This window comes from Aricia agestis, chromosome 19, assembly GCF_905147365.1.
Source record: "Aricia agestis chromosome 19, ilAriAges1.1, whole genome shotgun sequence".
Classification (NCBI taxonomy): Eukaryota; Metazoa; Arthropoda; class Insecta; order Lepidoptera; family Lycaenidae; genus Aricia; species Aricia agestis.
This window is the reverse complement of record NC_056424.1, coordinates 4,026,203-4,052,956: the sequence shown is the minus strand read 5'-3', so window position 1 is coordinate 4,052,956 and position 26,754 is coordinate 4,026,203. Positions and strand designations below refer to the sequence as shown.

The 26,754-nt window shown below is 40.5% G+C and overlaps 1 protein-coding gene across 3 annotated transcripts; it reads right to left on the bottom strand.

Annotated features, from left to right (window-relative positions):
- Window positions 1-3,337: 3,337 nt before the first annotated feature.
- LOC121736653 (guanine nucleotide-binding protein-like 1) lies at window positions 3,338-25,562 on the bottom strand. 3 transcript variants are annotated; one of them, XM_042127982.1, is made up of 12 exons: window positions 25,482-25,562; window positions 25,254-25,361; window positions 24,864-25,020; window positions 22,973-23,120; window positions 22,477-22,617; window positions 21,786-21,996; window positions 12,033-12,206; window positions 11,540-11,742; window positions 10,380-10,495; window positions 9,576-9,710; window positions 8,609-8,706; window positions 3,338-3,597 (listed from the first exon to the last, which is right to left on the bottom strand). In XM_042127982.1, the coding sequence occupies exons 2-12, from the start codon at window positions 25,345-25,347 to the stop codon at window positions 3,404-3,406; spliced, it is 1,671 nt and encodes a 556-aa protein (XP_041983916.1). In that variant the 5' UTR covers window positions 25,348-25,361; window positions 25,482-25,562; the 3' UTR covers window positions 3,338-3,403. The 3 variants fall into 3 exon arrangements, with proteins under 3 accessions (XP_041983916.1, XP_041983915.1, XP_041983914.1); XM_042127981.1 differs by having other exon boundaries at window positions 25,254-25,359; window positions 25,488-25,562; XM_042127980.1 differs by lacking the exon at window positions 25,482-25,562 and having other exon boundaries at window positions 25,254-25,409.
- Window positions 25,563-26,754: the final 1,192 nt, after the last annotated feature.

Sequence of the window (26,754 nt, the reverse complement as noted above, 5' to 3'; positions counted from 1 at the left end):
TTAAGAATGCACCTGACCCTAACTTGACTACATACTTAAACCTAGATCTCAAAATCTGTAAGGTCTAGAAAACTGATTTTTTACACAAGTAAACTGAGTTTTTCAGTTCATGAAGATTAAATGCTCAAGACGAAAACACGATAACTGAAAAAATTCTCGATAGTTTCTTTTTTACAAAAAACCTTGTTTTAGATAAATTTTTGCTAAAATCTTCGAAGTTTGCTGTCTTTTCTTTAATATTTTTTATTAATATCAAAACAGGCATTGATAAAACCTTAATTAGCTCAAAAGACTTTTTTCATAATCATTATAGTTCGTCTTTTATTCATAGTAAAACTAACTTGGTGATGATTCCGCGTCGTCTTTTTTCACCTGGCATAATAATTATGAAAGACGGGCGTGAGTGTGAAGAAAGAACATAAAGTTAATATACCTAGGTATATTAACTTTATGAGAAAGAAGGACGCTGTTTGATTTTTTGGGTCAGTAGCCCTCTAATTAAGGTCTGTTCATATTGTAACGACGCGGAAGTGTTGCGATACACATCAACTTCAAAATTCAACATTGTTGTTATTTTTCTTCTTCATAATTATCTACTTCACAACGAGAAGCGACGATGCTTGAAAAAAGTCCGCGTTTTGGAACGCAGTTCGAACTATACTTCCTTACTAATAAAAAATATATCAAAACAGTAAAAATATAACTAAGTATATAACTTTAATTCAAGGCCCTATGTCTTCTGTTAAGGGCGCGCATTATATCAAATTGCTTTACATGATCCTCTGTAATATCAATATTAATGAAAAACTGAATGTTAAATTAAGATGCAGCAATCTTCAGGATTAACACTCAATCAATCAATCAATCAAAAATATTTTTATTCGGAGTAATTTAAAAAAAAAACTTTACCGAACGTCGATACTAAGGTGCCTACCACCGGTTCGGGAACTAACCCGGCGAGAAGAACCGGCGTAAGAAACTCGCTAGTGACTTACTCAAAAACACGATAGCATACAATTTTCTCGATAGAAAAAAAATTGCGAAGTTGCTTCCAAATCACCTATAGGTTAATACTAATTAACACGTTAAACTGCTAGTATTCGAGTACATAATAAAGCTTGAAACTTTTTAGTATAATTACATTATAGATGGCATAGGATTATGTTACATTTTTTTTAATAACTTAATAGATATTCTTTAAAAAAAAGAATACCTATAACTGCCCGCTAACTTGGCGATGAATCCGCGTCGTCCTTTTTCACCTGGCATATGAAAGACGGGCGTGAGTGTGAAGAGAGAAGGACTATATTTGATTTTTTGGGTTGGTCGCCCCCTTAAGTAATGCTTCCAACATGCAGAGCCGTACCGTGAGTTTAGGGGGCCCTGGGTTAATAACTTAATACTACTTTAGGACGCCTCCGTACTCCGTAGTCCGGTGGTTCAGAGCATTGCTCTTGACTCGGAGGTCGTGAGTTCAATTTCCGCATTGGAAACAAGTTATTTCCAAGTTTGGTTAGGGCAATGAAGGCTGATCACCTGATTGTCTGACAAGTAAGATGATCCATGCGTCGGATGGGCATGTAAAAAGTCGGTCCTGCGCCTGATTCTTCGCTAGTCGTGTCGGTCGTCCGTCCACTGGGTTATGAGAGTACGGGTGAAGCCAAACGAGCGTAATTTGTGAGTTGTGAGTCGCAGAATTTCGGTCGCGTAAATTTCGTTACATACAAATCATGACTCACAAAATTACGCTCGTGTGAATCAGACAGGACTTTTGTGTGAAACTGAATGCAGCAGAATTTCTGCCAGCCGAAATTCTGCGACTCACAACTCACAAATTACGCTCGTTTGGCTTCACAGTTCACCCTAAAGGTGCCGGTCAGCAGCGGGCGACATGAAGCGGCAACAGAACACTAGTATTTCTATGTATTTCTATGAAAGTATCCCTAGCTTCGTGTCGTTAGCTGCGCAGGCTATTTCATAGAAATAACTACATAGAAACCAGTAGTGTCGTGACGACACGTCGTCTGCTGCCGCTTCATGTCGCCGGCTTCCAACTTGTACTTTAACAAGAGAGCATGCTCAGCTTGTGTTGCGCACATACTTGGGCACTACAAAATGACTCCTGCGTAACTGGCTTGGTTTCGATGAAACCGACTACCGTCACCGAAACCGGTGAGGAAGTATAATACTACTTAGGGTCAGCTCGAAGTACCATCGAGGAAATTGATTCCTAGGCAGTGGACAGACTAAAGTAATTTGGTCGGATTATGTCAATTCAATGTTAATTGTGATCTGTCGGCTGGGTTCGACGTAACGCGACCAATCTACGTAGGTCCCCCATCTGCCTAGGAGTTAACTTCTCTAGGATAGATTAATAATTAAATTATATTTAGGCTGGGGCCCCTTAAACTCGCGGGGCCCTGGCCCAGACAGACAAGCAGATATTGTATGTATAATTGTATACTTATTCGCTGTGTAATACATGAGGGTATAATACCAGATGACGCGCGCAATTCGGTTGCGCCAAAATTCTTTATCGCGCGGGATCCGTACCATTTTGCGGTATAAAAAGTATCTTATATCGTTCCCGGGACTTACAGTATCTCCATGCCTTACAGCATAATCGGTTTAGCCATTAGAGCCTGAAGAGGTAACAGACAGACAGATAGACGGACAGACAGACACACTTTCGCATTTGTAATATCAAGTATGGATTTATAAAAATATAACAAACTTTAAAAAGTATAGAAATAAAACTTAGTCATATTTTCTTTTACTAGTTTTTTATTAAAATATCTATGATAGTTATAATCATAATAATATAATACAAATAATTTATATTATAATTACTATAAACAGTAGTAACTAGCTGCATATTTAACATGAAGTTCATTGAAGTGGTTGTTTGAAAGAAAGCACATAAAGGCGATCGCACATTTATCAGTGAGTGGCGCGTGAGTGCGCCGAACGCGCCGCATTTTAGAATTCGTTGTATGAAATGATGTGAAACCTCGCACATTCGTCCGCACCGTACACGCCGCATTTCGTGTGCTATGCGGTGCGGACTGCGGTGCTGACAAATGTGCGATCAGCTTAAAGAGGCAGTCATTTTTTTTTATTAAGGTTCACAAAACCTGCCAGACACTTACAATTAACATACAAGGTAATGGACTAAATACATTATAACATTAGTGTTTGGCCCTCTCGATGTGAACACTACATACGAGTACATCAGCAAAAATTAACAAGTACATGATCAGTTATTTACACTGATTTAAATGCTAGTTTAACAATAATAGGTATTATTATTTAGCTACAAATTTTTTAAGAATGATGTAACGCGACAAAATTACGGAGGTCCGCCATCTGCCTATGAATCAACATCACTGACAGTACAGAGTACTCAGTCGTCAGCCATGAGTGCGGCGAACTTATTGACCACCGCTGCTGGTGCCGCTGGATCGCTGGCCTCACTGCTGGCCTCGGAATGGTCTTCGCAGTCGCTGTCAGAGTCGACTGGACTGACTGTCACCTCCTCCCCGCTTAAGGCCTGGACCCACTTCACGTATTTGATCTCCTCGCAGGTCTCGTATTTGGCTGGAAAAGGAAATACTTTTTAGTGGAATGCATGAGAAAAGGACATTTATTTCTATACAATGTTTAGTAATTTTGCAAACACTATTTATCTCATTAGTGTGCTGCTGTAAGTTTCATAACAAATAAGCAGTCCTTTGTTTCGTTTTCCCTATCAAGAGTTGTGTTTTAAGGCCAGGCGTGCACTAGCGGCCAGGTCGCAGCGGCCATCGAAAGTATGGTGTGGCCGCTGGCCGCTGTGCGGCCAGGTGCGCGTGGTCTATGGCGGTTGCATAATAAGGTCTCGATCTCGATGGCCGTCGCGACCTGGCCGCTAGTGCGCGCCCGGGCTAAGTGTGTTGTTTACTTTTGAATACATCAAATGTCAAGAGGTTGCCTTGCCTTGCCTGAAAGAAGTTTTTAAAAAGTTGATTGATTTGTCCAATATGGAAAGACACGTTAAACGTAATAATATAATAGCAGCGTTTTACCTACCAATAAAACGCTTATTAAAACACTTTCCAAACTCGAAGCCTATTTATATATATATATATATTATGAGATAGCGTGTTTGTTTTTGTAATCCGAGGCGGTTTCTCTATTTCTATCTCTTTTCCCTTAAACGTCATACGACTTTTTACACCTGTCAGTTGCTCTTGGCATCTAGATGTCAAACTTAAAAAGTATAAATGTCGGATGTCGAGAGCAGCGCGCTCATTGGTTTTACATAATATATATATTATATTATATACCAGGCAGATATACAAACTATAGGCTTCGAGTTTGGAAAGTGTTTTAATAAGCGTTTTATTGGTAGGTAAAACGCTGCTATTAAAAAACTGTTCCAAACTCGAAGCCTATTATATATATATATATATATATATATATATATATATATATATATTATGAGATGTGTTTGATATCGCCTGGTGTGAAAAGTTTTAAACATTAATTTAAATAAAATTGGAAAAGACAGTACAAGTAAAATTAGTTTTTGTAAAGACAAAAGTAAAATTCAATTATTAAAATAAAACTCAAAAACAAAATCTAAATAGGTGTAAATAATTTTGTTACTGACTTAACCTCTTGATTAGGTTTTATTATTCTTTTATAATATTTTAAAAATACATTTTGCGAACGCCAGTTTCCTCTTTGTAAAATCTCGTCAATAGGAAAATTTTGCACCCAATTTTTAGATGCAACAGCTGGGCGAAAACTACCTGGTGTGGCTTTTATACCTGCTTCGGATAGTAGTGATTTTAGCCAGTTTGAAATAGTTGTTTTTGACGCCACTTTGGGTGGACCACAAATTGTCAGAAATAAGTTATTTAATTTACATTCATCTCGCCTTGCTCTAGACAGTCTAATTAGATATTTTATCCAAAAGGTGGGATCTAGAGCCTGAGATTCATTATTCTGAACCAGCTTCCATCCAGATTGCCTATAATCGGCATTATCAGTCTTTGAACCGTATTTAGGCCAGAAAATGACACTATCGTTTGATATTAAACAGTTATCAGAATCGATTGACAATAAAGTGAGATCATGTATACGTCTTCCAGAACACAGTAATAAAATACACGCTGTACGCCTATAAACACTCATATAAATTTAAATCTGTACTAAAAGTATTACAAAGCCAGGTAGATAGAAAATCAATGTCCCATATAGGAGGTTTCTCATTTTTCGGGCATTTATTAGAAATTGACTTTAAAATGTGCTGTACAAGTGGATGGGAACTAAGTTGTCTACATTCGTTAGGGTCACATAAAGTTGAGACTACAGATTTATGAAGCATAATAGTATTTCTAGAAAGCTTATGTACTTGAAAAAGGTCTGATAAATACCTAGCAAGATCTGACCCTGTAGGAGTGCCTATAGGTATATTATTCTGATGGGCCCAAATACACCACCTTCGCCATGCACACTCATAAGACCTCCTAGTAGACTCACGCCAACTAGATTTTAAAAGGTTAATTTGATCGGGTGTCCAGTCTTTTAGTGCCTGGGTCCACCCCCACATTTCCAAACTTCCATTACCCTGTTCTGTACTCGTGGAGACAGTTGATTGATCGTTATATCGACAAGGACTTTGTCTAGATTTAGGATCGTGAACGGAGCTTCTAGAGCTCGGCTGGCTAGAAGGTGGCTGGCCTTCACCCATCTTGGTGCTATAATTAGATAGCTTATCTGTGCGTTGTTCAAATGCGAAAGTACCCGAGGCATGAGAAAAGGGGGTGAGAATATCCAGTCCAGGGGATAGTTCCAAAGACGACTTGGGTCGTGAATTTCCGCCTGATAGCCTATTAAATCTAGGTTTGGATACAAGGGGACTACGTGGGCTGACTGAGGGGCAAATAGGTCTATCACCGGCAGTACCGTTTTTCTGAAAATTATCTCGGTGATCGGAGGCAGAGGATGCCATATTTATGGGGTCAATTTTTGTCTCGACAACCGATCTGCTTCCATATTGTACCGGCTGGACAGATGGTGAAATGATAGATTGACATTGTGTCGATCCAGGATAGCAAATATTTGACGTGACAGACTTAACAGAGATTGGAATTGAAAGTCTTCGTTTTTTAGAAACGCAAAAGTTGTTATGTTGTCCGACTGCACTGACATAGAGGTTTTTACTCGATGTGAAATTAAATTTTGAAAAATTTTGAGATTCGCCATCATCTCTTTGTGGTTTGAATGCAAGGATTGCTCGTGAGTCCACCAAGTTACTGTCATGCGCAGGTTGTCTATTTGAGTTCCCCAATCCGAACCCAATGTACTGGTGGCTAAGTAATGAGACACCGGATTGAGATGAATCGGAGATTAAATATGTAGGTTTCGAACCCACTATTGAATTTCCAGAAACGCCGGCATCGGCACAGGGAATAATTTCTTTGGAGGCATGTCCCGTATCTTTTGACAAAAGTCTAAAAGATTTCAATAGTCTAGGCGACCTCTCGTGAGTCTCGTGACACAAGGACTCACGAAATTGAGATGACTTGAAAATTGTATTGTTTTTAAATTGGCCATCTTTAATTGACATATTTCTAAACATATCTATTTTATGCGCAGAGTTTTGTCTGTTGGTAACCATTCTAGATTGCGGATCGGGTCCCACATTCTGCCCAAAACCAGTAAGGTTTGCTGAGGATCTAGGGCAGATTTTAACCAGGTTACTGTCTAACCTAGGTAAATTAACAAAGTCGAAGTTAGATTTATATGTTTGCGCAACATCTTTACGTATAACTGGCGAACAATTAAAAAATTTTCCAAGTACACGATTAGGTGTATTCCCTGCTCTGGTAATATCTGAGCTAGCCAATTTGTTAAAGACGCGAATACCTTGGAAGCTGTCGCCAGACTTTATGGCAGGTATATTATTATTTGAAACAGGTTGCCTTGGTAAATTATGGTCCCCATGTCTTTGAAAGAAATAGTTTGGAGCGGATGGTCTAAAAAATTTTATATGTTGGTAAAATGAAGGAGAGGTTTTATTTTGAACCGAATTCTGTAGCCCATGATTAATAAACTGTATGGATCCGCTCCTAACTTTACCCATCTGTTTGGGAATAGTTGTAGTTTTTAAAGTTTCCGTCTCGACGAGAGGCGGTATGATATGTTTTATTAGCTTGTAGCCCGCTCCCTGAGGGACGAGGACCTCTGGGACGAAAATTCCTTCCTTGCGAAGGAAGACGTGGAAAATTATTAAAAATCGGTTGGTTTGGCACACCTTACGCAGGTTGCATAATATAATTAAAGGGTGCAATATTTTGTGACGGTATATAATTATGATTGTATCCAAAATTTATTCCACTGTGCGGCAGTGGGAGTAGGTTCTGACCTTGCGCAGGTACCTACAGTGTTGTAAAAATTTTCGGAAAAAGATTTTCTAGCTTGGATTTTATCAGATTTTTGAGGCCAAAAAACTTTACTACTACCTCCATTTTTATCAATAACAGCCGAAAAATCGGTTTTATTAAATAAACTTTCACAAGTTGGGGGTATTTTTCGGAGGGTAGATTTAACAAATTTATTTTTAACCGATTTCAATAAAGCGTCTCTGCGCTGTTGTATAATATCGGCTCGATGGCCACATGCCATCTGCAAAAGATCGTTTGAGATTTTACTAAACTCCCCTTGCGTAAAAAGTTCGCAAATTTTAGATTCTACTGACTTCGCGTCTTTCTACTGACTCATACGGTTTTAACTCGTCATTACAATCCAATTCTACAAAACCAGGATTTGCACAATACAATTTTTGTACGTCTGAATATCGTACTTCCGACCAATTATCGGTTTCAAAATGTTGCAATGATTTTAGCTTTTCAATATGACTTAGCGAAGCTCTTTGTATATTTGGTTCCTTAACTATAGTAGAAACCGGCATAGAAAACGAAGGCTCAGATACAGGTGTTAACTGAGGCTGATTTAATTCGGCAGAGCCAGGTATTTCATGCACATTTTCATCTTCCAAATTAAAGTTTTCAAATAACTCACCGCTGATGTTAGCGTCCAGTATGTCTGCATCTGGACTATTGTCCTGCACGGCATTTTCACTAGGTAAAAAGTTACTTGAATAATTCTGAATGTTATTAACCTGTAAAATTAAATTGTCTATAACTTCACTGTTATGACGTGGACGTTTTGCCGAAACCGAAAATAATTCTTCTGAATTATGGCGTTTATCCATAATTATTATTTATAATATAAAAATTTTAACAAAATATCTAAAAAGCGAACGGTAACACCGTTTAAAATTTTAAAATACTAGAGAACCGCACGGATCAAAAAACAAACCGCCAATGAGCGCGCTGCTCTCGACATCCGACATTTATACTTTTTAAGTTTGACATCTAGATGCCAAGAGCAACTGACAGGTGTAAAAAGTCGTATGACGTTTAAGGGAAAAGAGATAGAAATAGAGAAACCGCCTCGGATTACAAAAACAAACACGCTATCTCATAATATATATATATAAATAGGCTTCGAGTTTGGAACAGTTTTTTAACATCCCTTTTTTGTGTAGCTTTCTTACCTCTCTCTTCAGTAAAGCCGGGAGGAGGCAGCCACAAGCAGATCTTGCCGTCTAACGCCATACGCAAGATGCTGTTAGCTGCTCTGTATGTGTCCAATCTGAAAAAAAAGTTAAGTTAGACTTACCTAATGTACTGCATACATTTTTAATTTTCTTACATTGCAGCCATCTTGTGAAATGTTTGTCATAAAACACCTATTTTCTATCGTAACCCACCCTCTGTCCATATCGTTTATACTTTATATTATGTATGTATGTTGTCAACTTATGCAAATGTAATTCGCATACATCTAGCATGCACACAATTGCCGTAGTCTGGCAACGCCGCAGATGTTAGCATTTTTTCTTGATTCGGTCACCGCGCTCAAAGCGATAAAAGCTATGCAATAGCTTAATTAAGTAGTTACGGCAACTATCCGCATACTGTGACGTCATATTTTTTGTATTTTATACTTTCTTTATTAAAAAAATTATGTGCAAAACGTACGAATTTAAAAGTGCCAAAAAAATAGAAAAGAATTAAATAAGAAATGAGAAAAAACTTGTAATGTTGAAAACTTTTAGAGAAAAGTTTGGGCCATTTCATTTCCCGTCTACAATAAATGGAGATGTATGTAAAACTGATGTTTTACTTGAATTATTCAAGAAAATATATTTTACAAATCTTTCTAGGCTTGTTCTTAATATTTATGTGAAAATAAACTTACATTTATCGAGCGCATTAAATAAAAGATATTAAATTACAAGTGTGATGACGTCACATCCAAATCGGAAGTACCGCAAAAGCGTTCTTTTTTTTCAAACAAATTCAAAAAGAATAAATCGTAATATCAATCATAAGCTTTTATTTGATGATAAGGGTGAAATACGGTCCCTAGGCCAAGTTTTACTAGAAATATGCATTTGTTCAATGAAATTGAATATAGGTCAAGTAGCCTATTCTCCAAAGCAATAAGTTCGACAGTACCTAGCTGCCTTAGCGGTGAGGTATCCCCTCTTCTTGGCCCAGCCATCGCAGATGTCCCGGGGCGACCAGGTACAGTCGTTGTCGGGGTGGTCCATCCGCAGCAGCTGCGGCAGGTCGAGCCGTTCCGCTAGGTATCTGAGAATATCGGTAAAGTGGCATTTAATCAAGAATTTCTACTACATACAAGAAAAATGTTCTTATTTTTCTTTTTTATAATGGCCGACTCAGTGAGTTGCCAATTTTTGTGATATTATGTGACAGCCGTTTGACACAACAAAACTCGACAGAGAGCTCCACCTGTAGCCCTAGCACGGCCACCAGTAGAAATGCGAAAGTATGGACAAACTGTGGAGATAAACTTAAGGTAGCGTTCCGATCTTTTTTCATTCGCAAAAATTCAATTAAAATGCCATTTAATGATAGACTATAGTCTTAAAAATTCAAATAATATCCTACTCCATGACATATGACTATAGTCTGTCATAAAGTGGAATTTTAATTGAATTTTTGATTGGCCGCGGTAAAGATCGGAACGGCACCTTTAGTTTATGTCCACAGTTTGTCTATACTTTCGCATTTCTACTGGTGGTCGTGCTAGGGCTACTGGTGAGTGGTGGCAGAGAAAAGTGTCGGAAAATTCTTATTGACAGTTTTTTAATCAGAAAGCCGCAATCACCACAATCTTGTGACTCGGGTCTAATACGCCTTAGCAGTGTAAGTAATATTAAAAACAACTCGACTATAAAGTTGTAAAGTTGTTTGAAAATTTAAATTGGTAGCTTTGTATATTTTATAATAAATTACCTGATAGTAGTGTAGGGTTCCCGCAGCTGCGCTATGGGGTAGGAGCCCATCAGTATCTGTATGGGCCGCGGCACTTTGGACGGGAACACCAGGCCGGGACAGTCGCACAGGCGGACCTAAAGATAGTCAAAGCGAGTCAAACAAAATAATCAAAAGCTTACAATACGACTACTGGAAATATGTGGATAGCTGCCCTAGTAGACAAGTGGCAAGCGATTATCGTAAACGCTAACAAAATGTATGCGATTGGACATAAGTCATCGCTTCGCTAGCGAATACTAATGTCAAAATCAACAAACAAGCGGCAAGCATTTATCGTAAACGCCAACGCCACAAAATGTATGGGATTTGACATTAGTATACGCTAGAGAAGCGATGACTTATGTCAAATCGCATACATTTTGTTGGCATTTACGATAATCGCTTGCCACTTGTCTACTAGGGCTGGTCGGAAATGAGAAAAGATTTTCAAGTAACAAAGATAATCGATTTTAACATTTTTTTCCCAAATCTATGCTACTTTCTAATTTCGTTTGTTTGACTCTTTGTGGGATAGTTTTTGGCTCATACTTGGAAAAATGGTCTACTTTATGATTGTGCAATATCTGCTGTCAAACCTGTAGTTAAACCATTTTTAAAATTCACGCCCACCAGCCAACTAGTTACTAGAGCAAAGTCCTCATAAAAGTCGTGAAATTTTTCCTATTTCTAAATGGCTTATTTTGAAGGTTGTTTTTTAACCCTAGAAAAATTGTTGCGGTCCGCGACTCCAAGACCAAGACGTATTTGTGGCCCGTATAAAAAAAGGTTGAGTCCCACTGCTCTAGGGTTACAACATACAACCTGCCCGGCTTAGCTAGTCCCGGCGCTGAGGGAAACGCTTCAGTTTTCCGAAGTGTTCCCCTATTTTGGTGGAAATCCCTTATGACATATGAGGTAGACTAGCTCGTGGAGGGAGTTCTGTGTTAGACAGATCCAGGACATCCCTCCGTATACGGCTGAAGGCAAACCGCAGGTGGTTTTAGTGGGTAAGCCCGACGCTTCTCGCCAGGAATCCCACATATCCCCGGGGTGCTTCAGCTTAACTGAGGCACACCTCCAACCCGGGGTACCCATAAAAGGTTTCCCCTGCGCATCAAAAAAAAAGAGTTACAACATACCTGTGGAGTCAAGAATATAGTCTGGAAGTGTTTAGTGTGCCCCGGGGTTTTGGACACGGACACCACCTTGCGGCCCATAATGGCGTTCATGAGTGAGGACTTGCCCACGTTGGGCTGGCCCACGCACCCTATCGTGAGAACCCCGTGCTTGAACCGCTCGTGCGTGTAGAAGGTAGTGTCTAACTTCTCTAGGATTGTTTCACCTGGAAGAGAGAGAAAAGAAACGATCTTACGAGTGAGTCAGTAAACTGATCGATTGAAAACTGAACATTAGTTTGACAGAAAAAAGTTTCAAAATTCTAAGGATATGGAATGAAGTCACAAACTTGATTTAACGAAAAACGTAACGACCAAATAACGTTATTTTCGTGAACGCCTGCGCATCTCAGTTAGTGAAATATTAACTTAACAGCTGATGCACGAAAACAATCAAACTGACCACGGCGCGTTTGTATCAAGGCATTCAAAAGTTTTATGCTCTTAACTCACATACCAACTTCAGGCTGGGCATCATCATCGAACTCCACCTCCGTCTCCTCCCTGATCTTCCGCTCCCAGGAGCTGAGGTCCACCTCCCCGGCGACGATGTCCCGGCACGCCTCCAGCAGCTTCGTCGCTCCTTCCGCACACATCCGCTGTCGGCCTTTGCGACGTCTCACTTGGAGGCCTAGGGGAATAGGAGTTACTTTATTATATTATGTTGGTAGAGGAAAAATCTCTATGTATCTTTTATTAGAAAAATATTTTGCCGGACAAACATTGTTTTCTTTTTTATGCAATAAGGGGGCAAACAAGCAAACGGTTCACCTGATGGAAAGCAACTACCTTCGCACATAGACACTCGCAACATTAGAAGATGCAGGTGCGTTGCCGGCCTTTTAAGAGGAAATACGCTCTCTTCTTGAAGGTTTGCAGGTCGCATTGGTCCGGAAATATTGCTGGTGACAGTTCGTTCCAGAGTTTTACAGTGCGCAGCAGAAAGTTACGCAAGAAACGCACGGTGGAAGACTGCCACTCATCAAGGTGATAAGGATGGTATATTTTTCGCGTGGAACGATAGCGAAAAATGTGCTATATACAATGTGGGAATATGTTGAACCCATTGTTGTTTATGTTAATGCCACGCCGAACTACGAAAAATTGCGACGTTTAAGGTACAATTCCGTGCATCGCGATCGATCGCGGCCGCGCGCGGCCAACGACTGTCGTCGGCCGCTCGCGACAATAGTCAGTGTATGAAAATGTATGGCAACGCCAGGGGCGGATCTACTTAAAGGCTTTTTGGGCTGCATTCCCGGGGCCCCGCGAATACAGAGGGCCCCCAACCGAACTGAAACCAATAGACGATATTGTCAATAACAAAAATTATCTACAATTTAAAAAAATCCGATCTTATGATCGGCATATCGCAGTGTTTCCAACCTTATGGTTGGCAACACTGCGATCTGATCGAGCCGTGTGCGCATCTATCAAACTGAATGAGGGGAATGAGGCATTTTCTTATTCTTTTAATTTGATTATGAAAATGGCAATTATAGTTTGTGCGTTTTAAGATGATATGGGTGACAGTTTTCATATTCCTTGCTACGGGTATTTTTTACAAGAAAACAAAAAAAAACAAAATGTAATAAATTATATTCCATCTACAAAACAAATGTTTCCTATAATTGTAAATGAATAAAAATGAAAAGTTGCTAAATGTTAACTTATTAATATAAAATTATAAATATTAACTGTGAAATAGGTGTATAAAATTATTGTTACGAAAACATTTGAAAAATGTCAGAGCATGAAACGGAACTTATGTCAATAGAGATTGACTCTGTTGAATCGAAATCAAATCGATAATAAAATTAAATTAAGAAATTTAAAAAAACCCCGCCAAACAACTTTAAAAAGTAATAAAATAATATATTTTACTGACTTTAAGTTTAAATAATTCCTAAGTGTAAAGTGATATTTTAGACCATAATGGGCATTGTCCAAAAAAATCACATGTACTTTTTATATTTTTTTTTCGTTAAAATAGGGTGTTTTAAGAATATAAATTAAATAATTTTGAAATTCATTGGCCAGTTTTTTCTCAATAAATTTTTAAAGTTTCGCTCTGACATCATCATCGGCCGCCAATTGACCTCTGCTGAATCGCTGCAGTATGTTTTAAATTTCCTTTCAATCTTATTTTGTTTATAATGGCCGGTTCGTCAAATGCAAGTTCTCATTATGTGAAAGCTGATACGAGAAGCTTACCAAAAGTTCGAAACGTAATGTTGGTCGAATTTATTGCTAATTTAACGCCATTGAAGGTCAAACTAAGGTTAAACATATTTGTTCAAAAATATAAGTAATGGGTATTTTTTTCGTTTATATACCTACAGAAAAACGATCACTGAACTTATTCCTCGAAATGTTTTTGTAATGTTACGGTACATGGTATACGGACACGTGGTGCGCAAGTACATACTCGAACCTTCTAAAAAGGTTCAATGTTTGTTTACGTGTTTACCCTTTATTTGTTAGCGTGTTTGAATTTAGACCTTATGACTGAGTTCATAAGGTCTAAATTAAATTCAACTTACTGCACTTATCGCAAGGACGGCAGTTTTATTGTGGTACATGCCCGAGCCGCCTAGAAATTTCCCACGGTTGTTTACTTGTTTACGTGAATCGGGAAATTTCTGGAATTCGTCTCGCCATATAAAAAGAGCCGCAGGCAGGCCAGGCAAGTCAGTTCAATCTGAGCGATCTTCAAGGCGACATCAAGTGATCAATAGTGAGTGAACCAGTGAAACCTGCGACTTGGCTACGACCTAGGACAGTGATAGTGCTTAGTGATTGGACCTAGTGATTAGTGATTGGACTTAGTGCTAAGTGTTGTGACCTAGTGTTTAGTGCAGTGTTAATAAAGTCTTCAAGAGAGTCACCAGGTCTTTCTCTCCAAATCCTCGAACCCTAGCACGTAACAACTGGTGTCAGAAGTGGGATTTGGAGATGCCATTGACTCCGAGAGAGGACTTCAAGGGGAGTGTCAGGACAAGGGCGCAGCGAGCTGCTGCCATTGACTCCGAGAGGGGAGTTGCGGAGGCCACACCCACTGAGGACCAAGCTCCGCCCACTGAGGGACAGGTCCCACTCACTGGCCCCGCCCACCTGGCTCCGCCCACTGACCACGCCCACCAGGCTCCGCCCACTTTGGACGAAGCCACGCCCACTGGCTCCGCCCACCGGGACACGCCCACTGGCCACGCCCCTCAGACTCCGCCCACTTTGGGCGTGGCCACGCCCACTGGCTCCGCCCACCAGGCCCCGCCCACTCAGGCCACGCCCACTGGCGCCGCCCACTGGGCCCCGCCTGCTCAGGCCCCGTCGACTAGTTCCATCTATCCTGCTACGCCCGTAGTTTCTACGGCCCCTCAAATGGCTCTTCAATTGGAAAGCATAATTGAATTAATTCAGGCTTTGCAGGAGTCTCAAAAAGCTGAAAGTCAGGCGTTGAAAGATTCTCAAAAGGCAATGATGGAGTCACAAGAACGCAAGCTCGGTGCTGAAATCAGAGCGATTCGAGAATCACAAGAGCAACAAAAAGACCTCCAAGAAAAAGCCCTTGGAGCTATAAAGGATGTCAGTGACACGGTGGTTAAGCTTCGAAAAGATGTCGACGTAATGGACGAACGAGTTACGGGGTTAGGAGTGGATATGGAAAATGTGAAAACTGGCCTCACAGAACTACAGAAGTGGAAAGTGCGCGTGGAAACCACAGGAATCGCGACGTCTAGTGGAACTTCCGTAGTGGTACAAGGACCAAGAGTTAAAGTGCCACCATACGACGGTACTACTTCTTGGAACGCTTATCGTCAGCAATTCCAGACGGTTGCTTCTGCCAACGGGTGGAATGATGAACAATGCCTGACCGCTCTCACAGTTGCGCTCAGAGGGCAAGCTTTGTCGGTCCTAGAAGCGCGTACAGGAAATGGGTTTAAAGACCTGATGGAGGCACTTGAATCCAGATACGGGGAGCGACACCTGGAGCACGTGTTCCGTGCCCAACTGCGTGACAGAGTCCAACGCTCAGGAGAGGGACTACAACAATGGGCGTTGGAAATTGGAAAACTGGTCAAGAAGGCAAACCCAGGAGCCGATTCCAAGATGGTCGACACGAATATTGTGCAAGCATTTGTCGACGGAATCAAGGATCCGGAGGTCAGAGCTGAAGTGAGGCTACGTCACCACACCTCGCTTAAGGAAGCATTGGCACATGCTTTGGAGGTCGAGGCTGTCCGGCGTGACATACGGCAGACCTATAAGATCCGCGATGTCTCTAAAGAAGTCAAGGAGGTTAAGGCTCCTATAAAGAAAAGTTTTGGAGCCATGTGCTACAAGTGCGGCGAGAGGGGCCATCTTCAGCTCAACTGCCTACAGAAGGAGATTAAGGCTCCTACGAAGAGAAGTTCTGGAGCCATGTGCTACAAGTGCGGCGAGAGGGGCCATATTCAGCTCAACTGCCCGCAGAGGGAGACCCAGATGGCAAGGATGAAAAGGCTCGAGGAACAAGTAGAGGAGCTGAAGAAGCAAGGAGCCGAAGAAGCAAGGAGCTTCGTCCCCTGCCCGGGAGCAGGGAAACGAATAAAAGCCAGGACTAAGGGGCGAGTGCTGGCTGACACGGAGGAAGCCCCAATAACGGTTGTCTCCCAAGCAAGTAGCGGGAATAGTCTGGTGATTCAGGGGACTATTAACGGTACGGATTGCAAAATGACTCTAGACACAGGAGCCTCTAGAACAATAGTGAACCCAAATTTGATAAAAGCCGCAAGGAGGCACAAGAGGAGAATTAACTGTCGGCTTCTTACCGCCTCCGGTCAGCCAATACCCGTCCTGGGAGAAATGTCAGTTACGATTAATGTAGGGGGAACCTCATACCCTCATGACGTTATCGTGGCTGAGATTATGGATGATTGCATCTTGGGTTTGGATTTCATGAAGAAGCATAACTGCAGAATTAATGTCGCTGACGGAGTTTTCAAGTGTGGTGAAGAAGAAATTTTCATCCTTGGAGGCGCCTGCGGGAAAGTTGAATGTGTAAAGAAAGTCATAATACCTGGACGTGCGGAAGCTCGGGTGCTGGTGAAACTACCGCCAGCTGGAAAGAAGAAGTTGAATAGATGCGTGTTGATCGAAGACACACCTACCAAGACATCAGCGCAAAAACTGATGACGGCGAGAACCCTTGTTAGTGGAAGCAGTAACGCTGTGGTCAGGGTTCTGAATCTTGCTGATCGCGAGATCTGCTTGAACAAAGGTGACGTCATTGGAAAGTGCGAGGAAGTTGTCTGGATGAGAAAGTGTAGTTCGATCACAGGCTCAGACTCAGCAAACACCAGCAACTATGGAATAGTGACTGAGCTACTCGATGACTGCAAGAGTAATCTGACTTATTCGCAGGGCATGAAAGCTAAGAAGTTTTTACAACGCCACGCGAATATCTTCTCCAGTCAGGAAGGCGACCTTGGAAGAACGTCGATGGTTCAGCACAGGATAGATACCGGAAGCGAGAACCCAATTCGTCAACGAGCAAGACGGATACCCATTGCAAAGGAAAAAGAAGTTGAAGGCCTTTTGGAGGACATGAGAAGGCATAAGATCATTGAACCGTCTGCAAGTCCGTGGTGCTCACCGGTTGTATTAGTGAAGAAGAAAGATGGCAGTACAAGATTTTGTGTGGACTACAGACGTCTCAATGATGTCACCAAGAAGGACAGTTATCCATTACCTCGAATTGACGACACTCTGGATACCTTGAGTGGCATGAAATGGTTCTCGACCCTGGACCTGAAATCTGGATACTGGCAGGTGGAAATTCATCCAAAAGACAAAGAGAAGACAGCTTTCTCCACCGGTAAAGGTTTATGGCAGTTTAACGTCATGCCCTTTGGATTGTGCAACGCACCTGCCACATTTGAGCGACTCATGGAGTGTGTACTGGCAGGCTTAGTTGGAGAGGCTTGCTTAGTCTACTTGGACGACGTCATCATTGTTGGCCGCGACTTCGAAGACCATTTGCGAAACTTAGAACGAGTTTTCGCCAAAATAGAGGGAGCCAAATTAAAGTTGAATCCGAAAAAGTGTCGTTTATTCAGGAGTAAGGTGAACTATCTCGGCCATGTTATCTCCAGTGATGGAATTCAGACGGACCCGGAGAAACTAGAAGCAGTCCAAAATTGGCCAAGCCCTAAGAACAAAACCGAAGTGCGGGCATTTCTCGGCCTATGCTCCTACTACAGGCGTTTTGTTAAGGGATTCTCAGAGATAGCCAAGCCATTACATCGGCTGACAGAAGATAAACGACAGTTTATTTGGGACGAGACTTCCGAAGATTCTTTTCAGAAACTAAAGAAACATCTGTGTGAAACACCAATCCTGGGGTATCCACAACCTGAAGGTCAGTTTATAGTCGACACGGACGCAAGCAACACGGCCATTGGAGGGGTGTTATCTCAAAAACAGGGTGAAAGAGAAGTTGTAATTGCATATTTCAGCAAATCTTTATCTAAGCCAGAGAGAAACTACTGTGTGACAAGAAGAGAACTCTTGGCTGTCGTAAAGACGCTACAACATTTCGGCAAGTATCTCATTGGCAGACAGTTTCTACTGCGAACCGATCACGCAGCCTTGAAGTGGCTACTACAATTCAAGAACCCAGAAGGCCAAGTAGCTCGATGGATAGAACAACTCCAGGAGTATGACTTCAAGACGGAACACCGCAGCGGAAAGTCGCATGGGAATGCCGACGCACTCTCACGAAGGCCGTGTTCAGAAGACTGCAAACATTGTGTTAAGCAGGAATCTAATGAAGTAACATTAAAGTTAACGAAAACAAGTCCTTTGGGTCCATGGGAGAATGATGGTATGAGAGAGGCTCAAGAAAGAGATGACGACCTTCGACACATCATCACATGGAAGAAACGGGATGACGTAAAGCCAATCTGGAGTGAGGTTGCACCCACTGGCGCTGTCACTAAGGCGTACTGGGCGCAATGGGACAGTCTGATTCTTCAAAACGGAATACTTTACCGGAAATGGGAGAAGACCAACGGCAGAGAGTTCCATCTTCAGATAGTTGTCCCAAGAACGAGAGTACCGGATGTTCTCCGTGAAATGCATGATGGCGTATCAGGAGGTCATCTAGGAGTAAAGAGGACGTTAACGAAAGTGCGAGAACGATTCTACTGGTTGCATTGTCGAGACGATGTACAGGATTGGTGCCGCAAATGCACTACTTGCGCTGCAGTGAAGGGACCACAGACAAGGAGCCGTGGGAGCCTGCGCTTGTATAACGTTGGCGCACCGTGGGAACGAATCGCAGTTGACGTAGCTGGGCCATTTCCCGTGACGGAATCGGGAAACAAGTATTTTATGATCGTCATGGATTACTTCACCAAATGGCCCGAAGTGTTCGCCATACCAAACCAGGAAGCTACAACAGTCGCTTCTAAGCTAGTCGAAGAAGTAATATCTCGCTTTGGTGTGCCTCTAGAAATCCATTCCGATCAGGGCAGGAATTTCGAATCGCAGGTCTTCCAGGAAGTGTGCAGAATTTTGGGAATGCATAAAACGAGGACCACCGCGTACCATCCACAGTCTGATGGAATGGTTGAGAGATTTAACCAGACCCTTGAGAGGCATTTGGCGAAATTGGTAGATGACAAACAAAAGGAATGGGACAAGTATATACCGCTCTTTCTTCTGTCGTACCGTACCGCCGAGCATGAGAGCATAAAAGCTACCCCGGCGTATGTCAATTACGGTAGAGAACTACGAGTACCAGTAGACCTTTTGACAGGAGGATCACCGGAAGAACCAAAGACCGTACCAGATTATGTCTGCGATTTAAGGGAAAAGATGCGTTATATACACGCCATGGTTCGGGAAAATGGGTTACAGTCAAGTGAGAACATGAAGACCAGATACGACCGGAAATCGAATACAAGCGGCTTCGAAGAAGGGTCACTGGTGTGGCTGCATAACCCAACTCGCCGAAAAGGCAAATCTCCAAAGTTGCAGACCAAGTGGGACGGCCCATACAAAGTGGTTACCCGATTGAATGATGTGACTTACAGGATTCAAAAGCAACCAAGAGGGACATTCAAAGTGGTACACATAGACCGCCTGGCGCGTTACCATGGCAGTAACAATGATGCTCGGGACGAGCATCTCTAAGAGGGGAGTAGTGTTACGGTACATGGTATACGGACACGTGGTGCGCAAGTACATACTCGAACCTTCTAAAAAGGTTCAATGTTTGTTTACGTGTTTACCCTTTATTTGTTAGCGTGTTTGAATTTAGACCTTATGACTGAGTTCATAAGGTCTAAATTAAATTCAACTTACTGCACTTATCGCAAGGACGGCAGTTTTATTGTGGTACATGCCCGAGCCGCCTAGAAATTTCCCACGGTTGTTTACTTGTTTACGTGAATCGGGAAATTTCTGGAATTCGTCTCGCCATATAAAAAGAGCCGCAGGCAGGCCAGGCAAGTCAGTTCAATCTGAGCGATCTTCAAGGCGACATCAAGTGATCAATAGTGAGTGAACCAGTGAAACCTGCGACTTGGCTACGACCTAGGACAGTGATAGTGCTTAGTGATTGGACCTAGTGATTAGTGATTGGACTTAGTGCTAAGTGTTGTGACCTAGTGTTTAGTGCAGTGTTAATAAAGTCTTCAAGAGAGTCACCAGGTCTTTCTCTCCAAATCCTCGAACCCTAGCACGTAACAGTAATGAGCAAAATTTAAAAAAATGGACAATCCCCATTGTTGTCACGGACCACGGTGTGTCGGGGGAACGCCAACAGTGTATTTTGCATTTTGTATCGCCATGTCACTGATTGTCACGATTCGGTTCGCTGTGAACTGACCCTTATACTATAATGTTATGTGAAATCAAACATCTACATTAGCGGTCCCCCGACACACCGTGACAACAATTATGGACTAAAATATCACTTTACACTTAGGAATTATTTAAACTTAAAGTCAGTAAAATATATTATTTTATTACTTTTTAAAGTTGTTTGGCGGGGGTTTTTTTAAATTTCTTAATTTAATTTTATTTCATGCTTTTTAAACTTGTATTGGTTATAGTGCAGAATAATTCCTATCAACAGGATCATATTATATCCCAATGAATACCATCTAGGAATGTCCTTTTGGATGAGGCCGTCAATATGAGTCCAAACATGAAACCTCCACTTTAGGTTCATATGGAGCTCGGCTCCTATAGAATCCAGGTGATGCTGCAGCAGCATGCAAACATTTGTTGCTTATCTACGTCTTACTAGTTGTCGCAATTAAAATGAGCCCAAACACGAAACCATTGTTCTAAGTTGGTGAGGAGTTGGGTATCCTATTGATTACCAGGTGATGCTGCAGCACCAGGTCAACTTTCCATTAATGTGTAAACATTCATAAATGTCACGAACTAGAATGCAATAAAGCCCACCAAACGACTGCAAGTTGCTAATCGGCCTTTCACGAACCAGATGAACCGCGATTTTCCAGCACGGAGCAGGCTGATGATGATGAACTATAGCTAAGAACACTCTCAATTAAGTCAGCTTTCTAATAAAAAAAACTAGATCAAAATCGGTTCACCCGTTTGGATGCTACGATGCCACAGACAGACAGACAGACAGACAGACAGACAGACAGACAGACAGACGGACAGACAGACAGACCGACAGACAGACACGTCAAACTTATAACACCCCTCTTTTTTGTCGGGGGTTAAAAAAGGGTGGCCATCTTAAATCGCCGGCACCACTGAAATGTCAGTACGAATCGATAATTTCGATTGCAATTCCTTTACGAAGTGATTCGATATTTTTAAATTATCGATTAATTTTTGTTAGGTAACTTCCCTACTATTGTCAATTATAATGTGTCACGCATATCATCATAAAACGCACAAACTATAGTTGAGTAATTAGGTAGGGCCCCTAAGAAGTATTAGCCCAGGGCCCCACAAATTCAAGATTCGCCTCTCGCCACCGCTTCCGAGGCCCGCGACAGACGCGCGCGGACAACGACAGTCGTAAGCCGCGCGCGACCGTGTCTTGAAGAATTATAATATAACTTCAAAACAGGGACGCGCGCGGCCGCGAACGATCGCGATGCACGGAATTGTACCTTTAGTATGCTACAACTTTATTTCGAGATGCTGAAAATATACTAAAAAAAAATTCTTAACATACCAGCTTTATCACTGCTAGCCCCTGTCAGGTTGTACCCCGGGCAGGACGTGAAGTACACCACCCGCAGGCCGGGACAGGTCCGCGTGAGGTTCTCCTTCCACGCTGCCACCACGGAAGCCGGCACCAGGTCGATCTTGTTCAGGACTAGTATCATGTCCTTCTTTTGCTCTTGCACGACAAACTCGTAGAGGTAAGGGGGAAACATCATGCCCTAAAATATATTAAGTATTTACTAATATCTTTAACCCATCAATCCCCAAGTGGCAGCCGGCTGCCGCATAACAATTAAAAATCTATTGTCTGCGATACCCACGATGGAGATGTTAATAATACACTCTGTAACCTCTTCACAATTAAATTGTTCAACTATTTTAAATATCGTGTGTGGAACACGTAAATAGTGCACTATTTCACAAAATTGGTAGCGTATGAAAACAATCATAATTATTGAGTTGTTGGTAAACTGTTTAGCAGCCAACAAAAACAGAGAAGTATTATAACTTTGTGATATCTGTCTGTCAGTCTTTATGCCTGTGTGTGTGCATGTGTGTATGTCCGTTATATAGTAGCATCAAAACCAGAAAAGATAAAAGATAACCAGAACCATATTTTCAGAACCTTTCATCAGCTCGTATTGTATATCGATTGTCTCAATAATATGTGTATGTGTGTCTTAGAAAAAATAACTTACAGCGTATCTAACATCCACAACAAGCAACAATATGTCGCACATCTCCAGAACCCTCCACAGCTGCCGCCACGTCTCCAGGTTGAGCTCGAAGTACGACATCTCCTTCCAGTGTTCACTGTTCTGTAGGGTTTGGATATATTCCTGAAAAAATACAAGAAAATTTCGTCTTTTGTTTAAACATAAGCTATAGACCCCGCATAAGTTTGCTTGTCTTTAAAGTATTTTTTTCTTTAGTAGAATGAAGAAAGAACAGAGCGAATAAGAGATATACTTATTTTGGGAAGTTATTGGTAGGACTAACACACATGCCCCCTGTGAAATTGCCAAACAATCTTAAATTATTATTATCAAGTATAGTTAATAATAATAATCTGTGATAGAAAAAGTATTTACTTTCCTTATAAAACAGAAAGTCCTATTTCTTATACTAAGTTTTATTTCCATATGACACAAGATTTCATCCATAGAATAGAATTTTATATTAAAAGTACCTTACCCTGAAATACTTTTGTTCCTGAGCATCCAACTGTGCCGGAGTCATGCTGAAGTCCCATGGAGGTCTTTTGGGAAAAGACACTTCCTTTGGAAAGAAGTATGTTGGGTCCACTTCCATTTCCTTCTCAGGCACTGGATTTAAGGCCTTCCTGAAATGAAATATGATAATAAAGAATAATTTTCCACTCTTATAAGAGTGAAAAATTATTCTTTATTATAACATTATATTCTTTATGCCTCCATGGTCTAGTGGTATAGAGCGCGGCTCTTGATTCGGAGGTCGTGTGGGTTCGATTCCCACGTTGGAAACATGTTATTTCTAAGTTTGGTTAGGACAATGCAGGCTGATCCCTGATTGTCTGACAAGTAAGATGATCCATGCGTCAGATGGGCATGTAAAAAGTCGGTCCTGCACCTGATCTCTCGCCGATCGTGTCGGTCTTCCGTCCCACTGGGTTATGAGAGTAAAGGAATAAGGAGTGCTCTTGTGTACTGCGCACACACTTGGGCAGGATAAAATTACTCCTGTGTAGCTGGCCTGGTTTCAATGAAACTGGCCACCGTCACCGAAACTGGTGGGAGCTATTATTCTTATTATTATATTCTTTATATATTATAAATTATGCCTGTTACCTCTTTACACTTGAACCAATTTGACCAAAACTTGAAGTTTCCATAGTTAAGAGGGCGACTAACCCAAAAAATCAAACATCGTCCTTCTCCCTTCACACCTAGGGTTGCCAGGTCGCTTAACCAAAAAGCCGGACAAAGGAGCCAGCTTGTTGTTTAGTACAAAAATGTGTTGTTTAGTACAAAAAAGTCCTGCTATAGAGTACTTAGAATCTGAATTCTTAGTGTAGGAATATGTTCGTAATTTTCTGTTTTATTAAATACAATTTTACATTTTATTAGGTGTAAAACCTTCTTAAAAATAGTAGATTTTCATATCAAATTATTGATTCAAAGCCCGACTCAGGGCTGTAGCTAGAGTCAGATTTGAGGTAGGGCAGCATTGGTTAGAGGTAGGGCGAAAGTAAAAAAAAATCATAATTGATTGATTTTCTTGGGTTTTGGCATTTTTAAGGTAGGGCATTATGATTTTAAGGTAGGGCATTGCCCCACAATGCCCCCGCTAGCTACGGCCGTGGCCCGACTCCTCTTAATTTTGTCCGGATAAGCAATCAAAAAGCCTGACTGTGTCCGGCTTTATAAGGACGCCTGGCAACCCCACTCACACCCCTCTTTCATATGCCAGGTGAAAAATGACGCGGAATCATCGCCAAGTTAGTTTTTTCTTAATAACTCAATAAATATACAACATTTTAAAAATCCGCCAGGTCAGTGTCTCAATGATAGAATTTTATATAATGTGTTAAAATTAGTTTAATGCATGGTTTTGGCAATATATATGAAAAATTCATGAAAATTAGATGCATCTTTGTGATTGAAATGAAACAATTCGGGGCTTATTGTCAAGTATAAAATTAAATATAAAATCAACAATTTTGGGATAGTCGCCCTCTTAAAGAGACCTCTAGCAAGAATTTAGAGATACTCCTAAAACAAAATAAGTAGGTATCTGATGCCTACATAGTCCCAATAAATAATAATAAATAAAAAATCTTACTACAACAACATTAGAGAAAAAAAAATATATCGACAGCTGAACTTATAACCATATATGTAATTGATTGTACTGTTGGTTCTTGGTGGAAATTCATGTTGAACACTAATAAACACAATTTTTGTGCATGTGAAAAAGTGCACGAAAATTGTGTTTATTAGTGTTGAACATATTATAACCTCCTCGTTTTTTGGAAGTCGGTTAAAAAGTAATATATTAATATATTAATATATTAATAAAGTAAGTAGATAATTTTAAAATCACATACAGTGCCTCCTCCTTTTTCATTTTAAGTTCTGCATCTGACTCCCGATAGAACTTCAGTGCATATCTATTAGAATCCCCTCTGCCTGTGTTGCCTCCCCGAGCCTTGCTGGGCTGATAGTTCATAGCAAGCACATCATATGCATTGGAACTGGACGAACCTGAAATTTTTAGCTTATTAGATTCTGTTTGGTGTTATTTTCAGTGATAATATTTGTTTTAAGATTTTGCAGAATAACCATAACATGAACAGCATTTTTTTGCAGCTATTTTGTTATTGTAAAAGAACTGTTGTTGAATACTAAAATCTTAAAGCACTGAGGTGTGCTGTTTGTAACAGCTTATTTCTTTTCGCAAGAAGGAAAATTATGGTCTGAACAACCTCAATACTTACTGGACGTTAAAATTACTTTATTCTGCTTCTTGTTTTGCAGCTGTTGTTTCTTAGCTTTTCCGCTAAAGGGTGTCTTTCGTCTGCCCTGAGGCATGTTGCAAATTGGCTGTAAAAGTAACAAAAGTAAAGAAACCGGCACGTTTTGCAACATCCGTAGCAAAATATAACAATTTCGGGATTAATTACCACTTCCGTATTTTACTTCATTTAGGTTATCGAATTGAGAATTCTTACCTTTTTGGTTTAATCCTGAGACCAAAAATTAGCAAACTGAATTTTTCCAGAATCCAGACCAAAACAAAGGTCTGATTAATTTTTCTACTTCTTTTACTTTGACAAATGACCAGTAAAGTGACAATATTATTTTTTTACACTTAATTAGGGTGAAATAACTAGTGGTTGGACAGTACTCTGGACTAGTCATTGGACAGATCACAGAGCACAAAAAGTAAAAACACAATATAAAATGCAATAAAAACTACCTGTTTTTCTTTACAATTAGGCGTTCTATTACTTTAATACTAGGCAGTTTTTAAGCAACCTTAATAAATTAATATTATATTGTTTTTGTGCTTTTTCCAATGACTGGTACTGTCCAAACAGTTTACCCTCCAAATTTACTCAATATTGTTTATGAAACAAAAACTAATACACTAGTAAAACTATAAAGGCCGGTAGAAATCGACACTAAAAACCCCTAAATTCGCAAAGCATGATGTAGTGCTGCATTTTTGGTATGTTGTTTGGATCAGTTAGGGTGATGTAAATCCCAATTTGCATCACCAAAATGAAAAAGTATTATCCTTTTTATAATTTTATATGCCTTTTGTTTCAATTCTTTAAAAATCTATTTCTACCCTCTTTTTGTTTTTTAGATATCGTGAGTGAACTATTTGTCTCACAGACTTTGTTCTGTGCTCTAATGAAAGAAAATTAAATGTACTACAACTGTATTTTACGACCTTCTCATAGAACGAGCAGTTTTGCCAATATTTTGCTTCAAACGGGAGCAAAACTAAAAATTTCAAATTTTCGAGAAAAACGGACCATCTTTGAAGGGCCAAAGCTTAGTTGTTTTAAGGTTGAGAGAGCTGCGGTTAGGCTTAAATTGTTGCCAATTTAATTAGCTTCTTTTATGTAGTGAATGTTACTTGTCGGATACGCATAGTTTATGACTTTTAGAGCAAAAAGTAAAAAAAAAAGCGAAAATTTTCGCAGTTTATCACGTGGTGCGCAGCGAGCATAACTTTTTCGAAGTTGCAAATTGGGATTTACATCACCCTAACTGATCTAAACAACATACCAAAAATGCAGCACTACATCATGCTTTGCGAATTTAATATTAATTTCCACCGGCCTAATAACTATTTGACTATTTCCAAATTCCAGCTTATTATTATAATGAAATGGAATAGTTTTTAGTTTTTACTTTCTGTCTCGAAATTATTATTTTTAAATCCTTTAGCCTAACCGTATTTTGAAAAGAAGTAAAATCTATCAA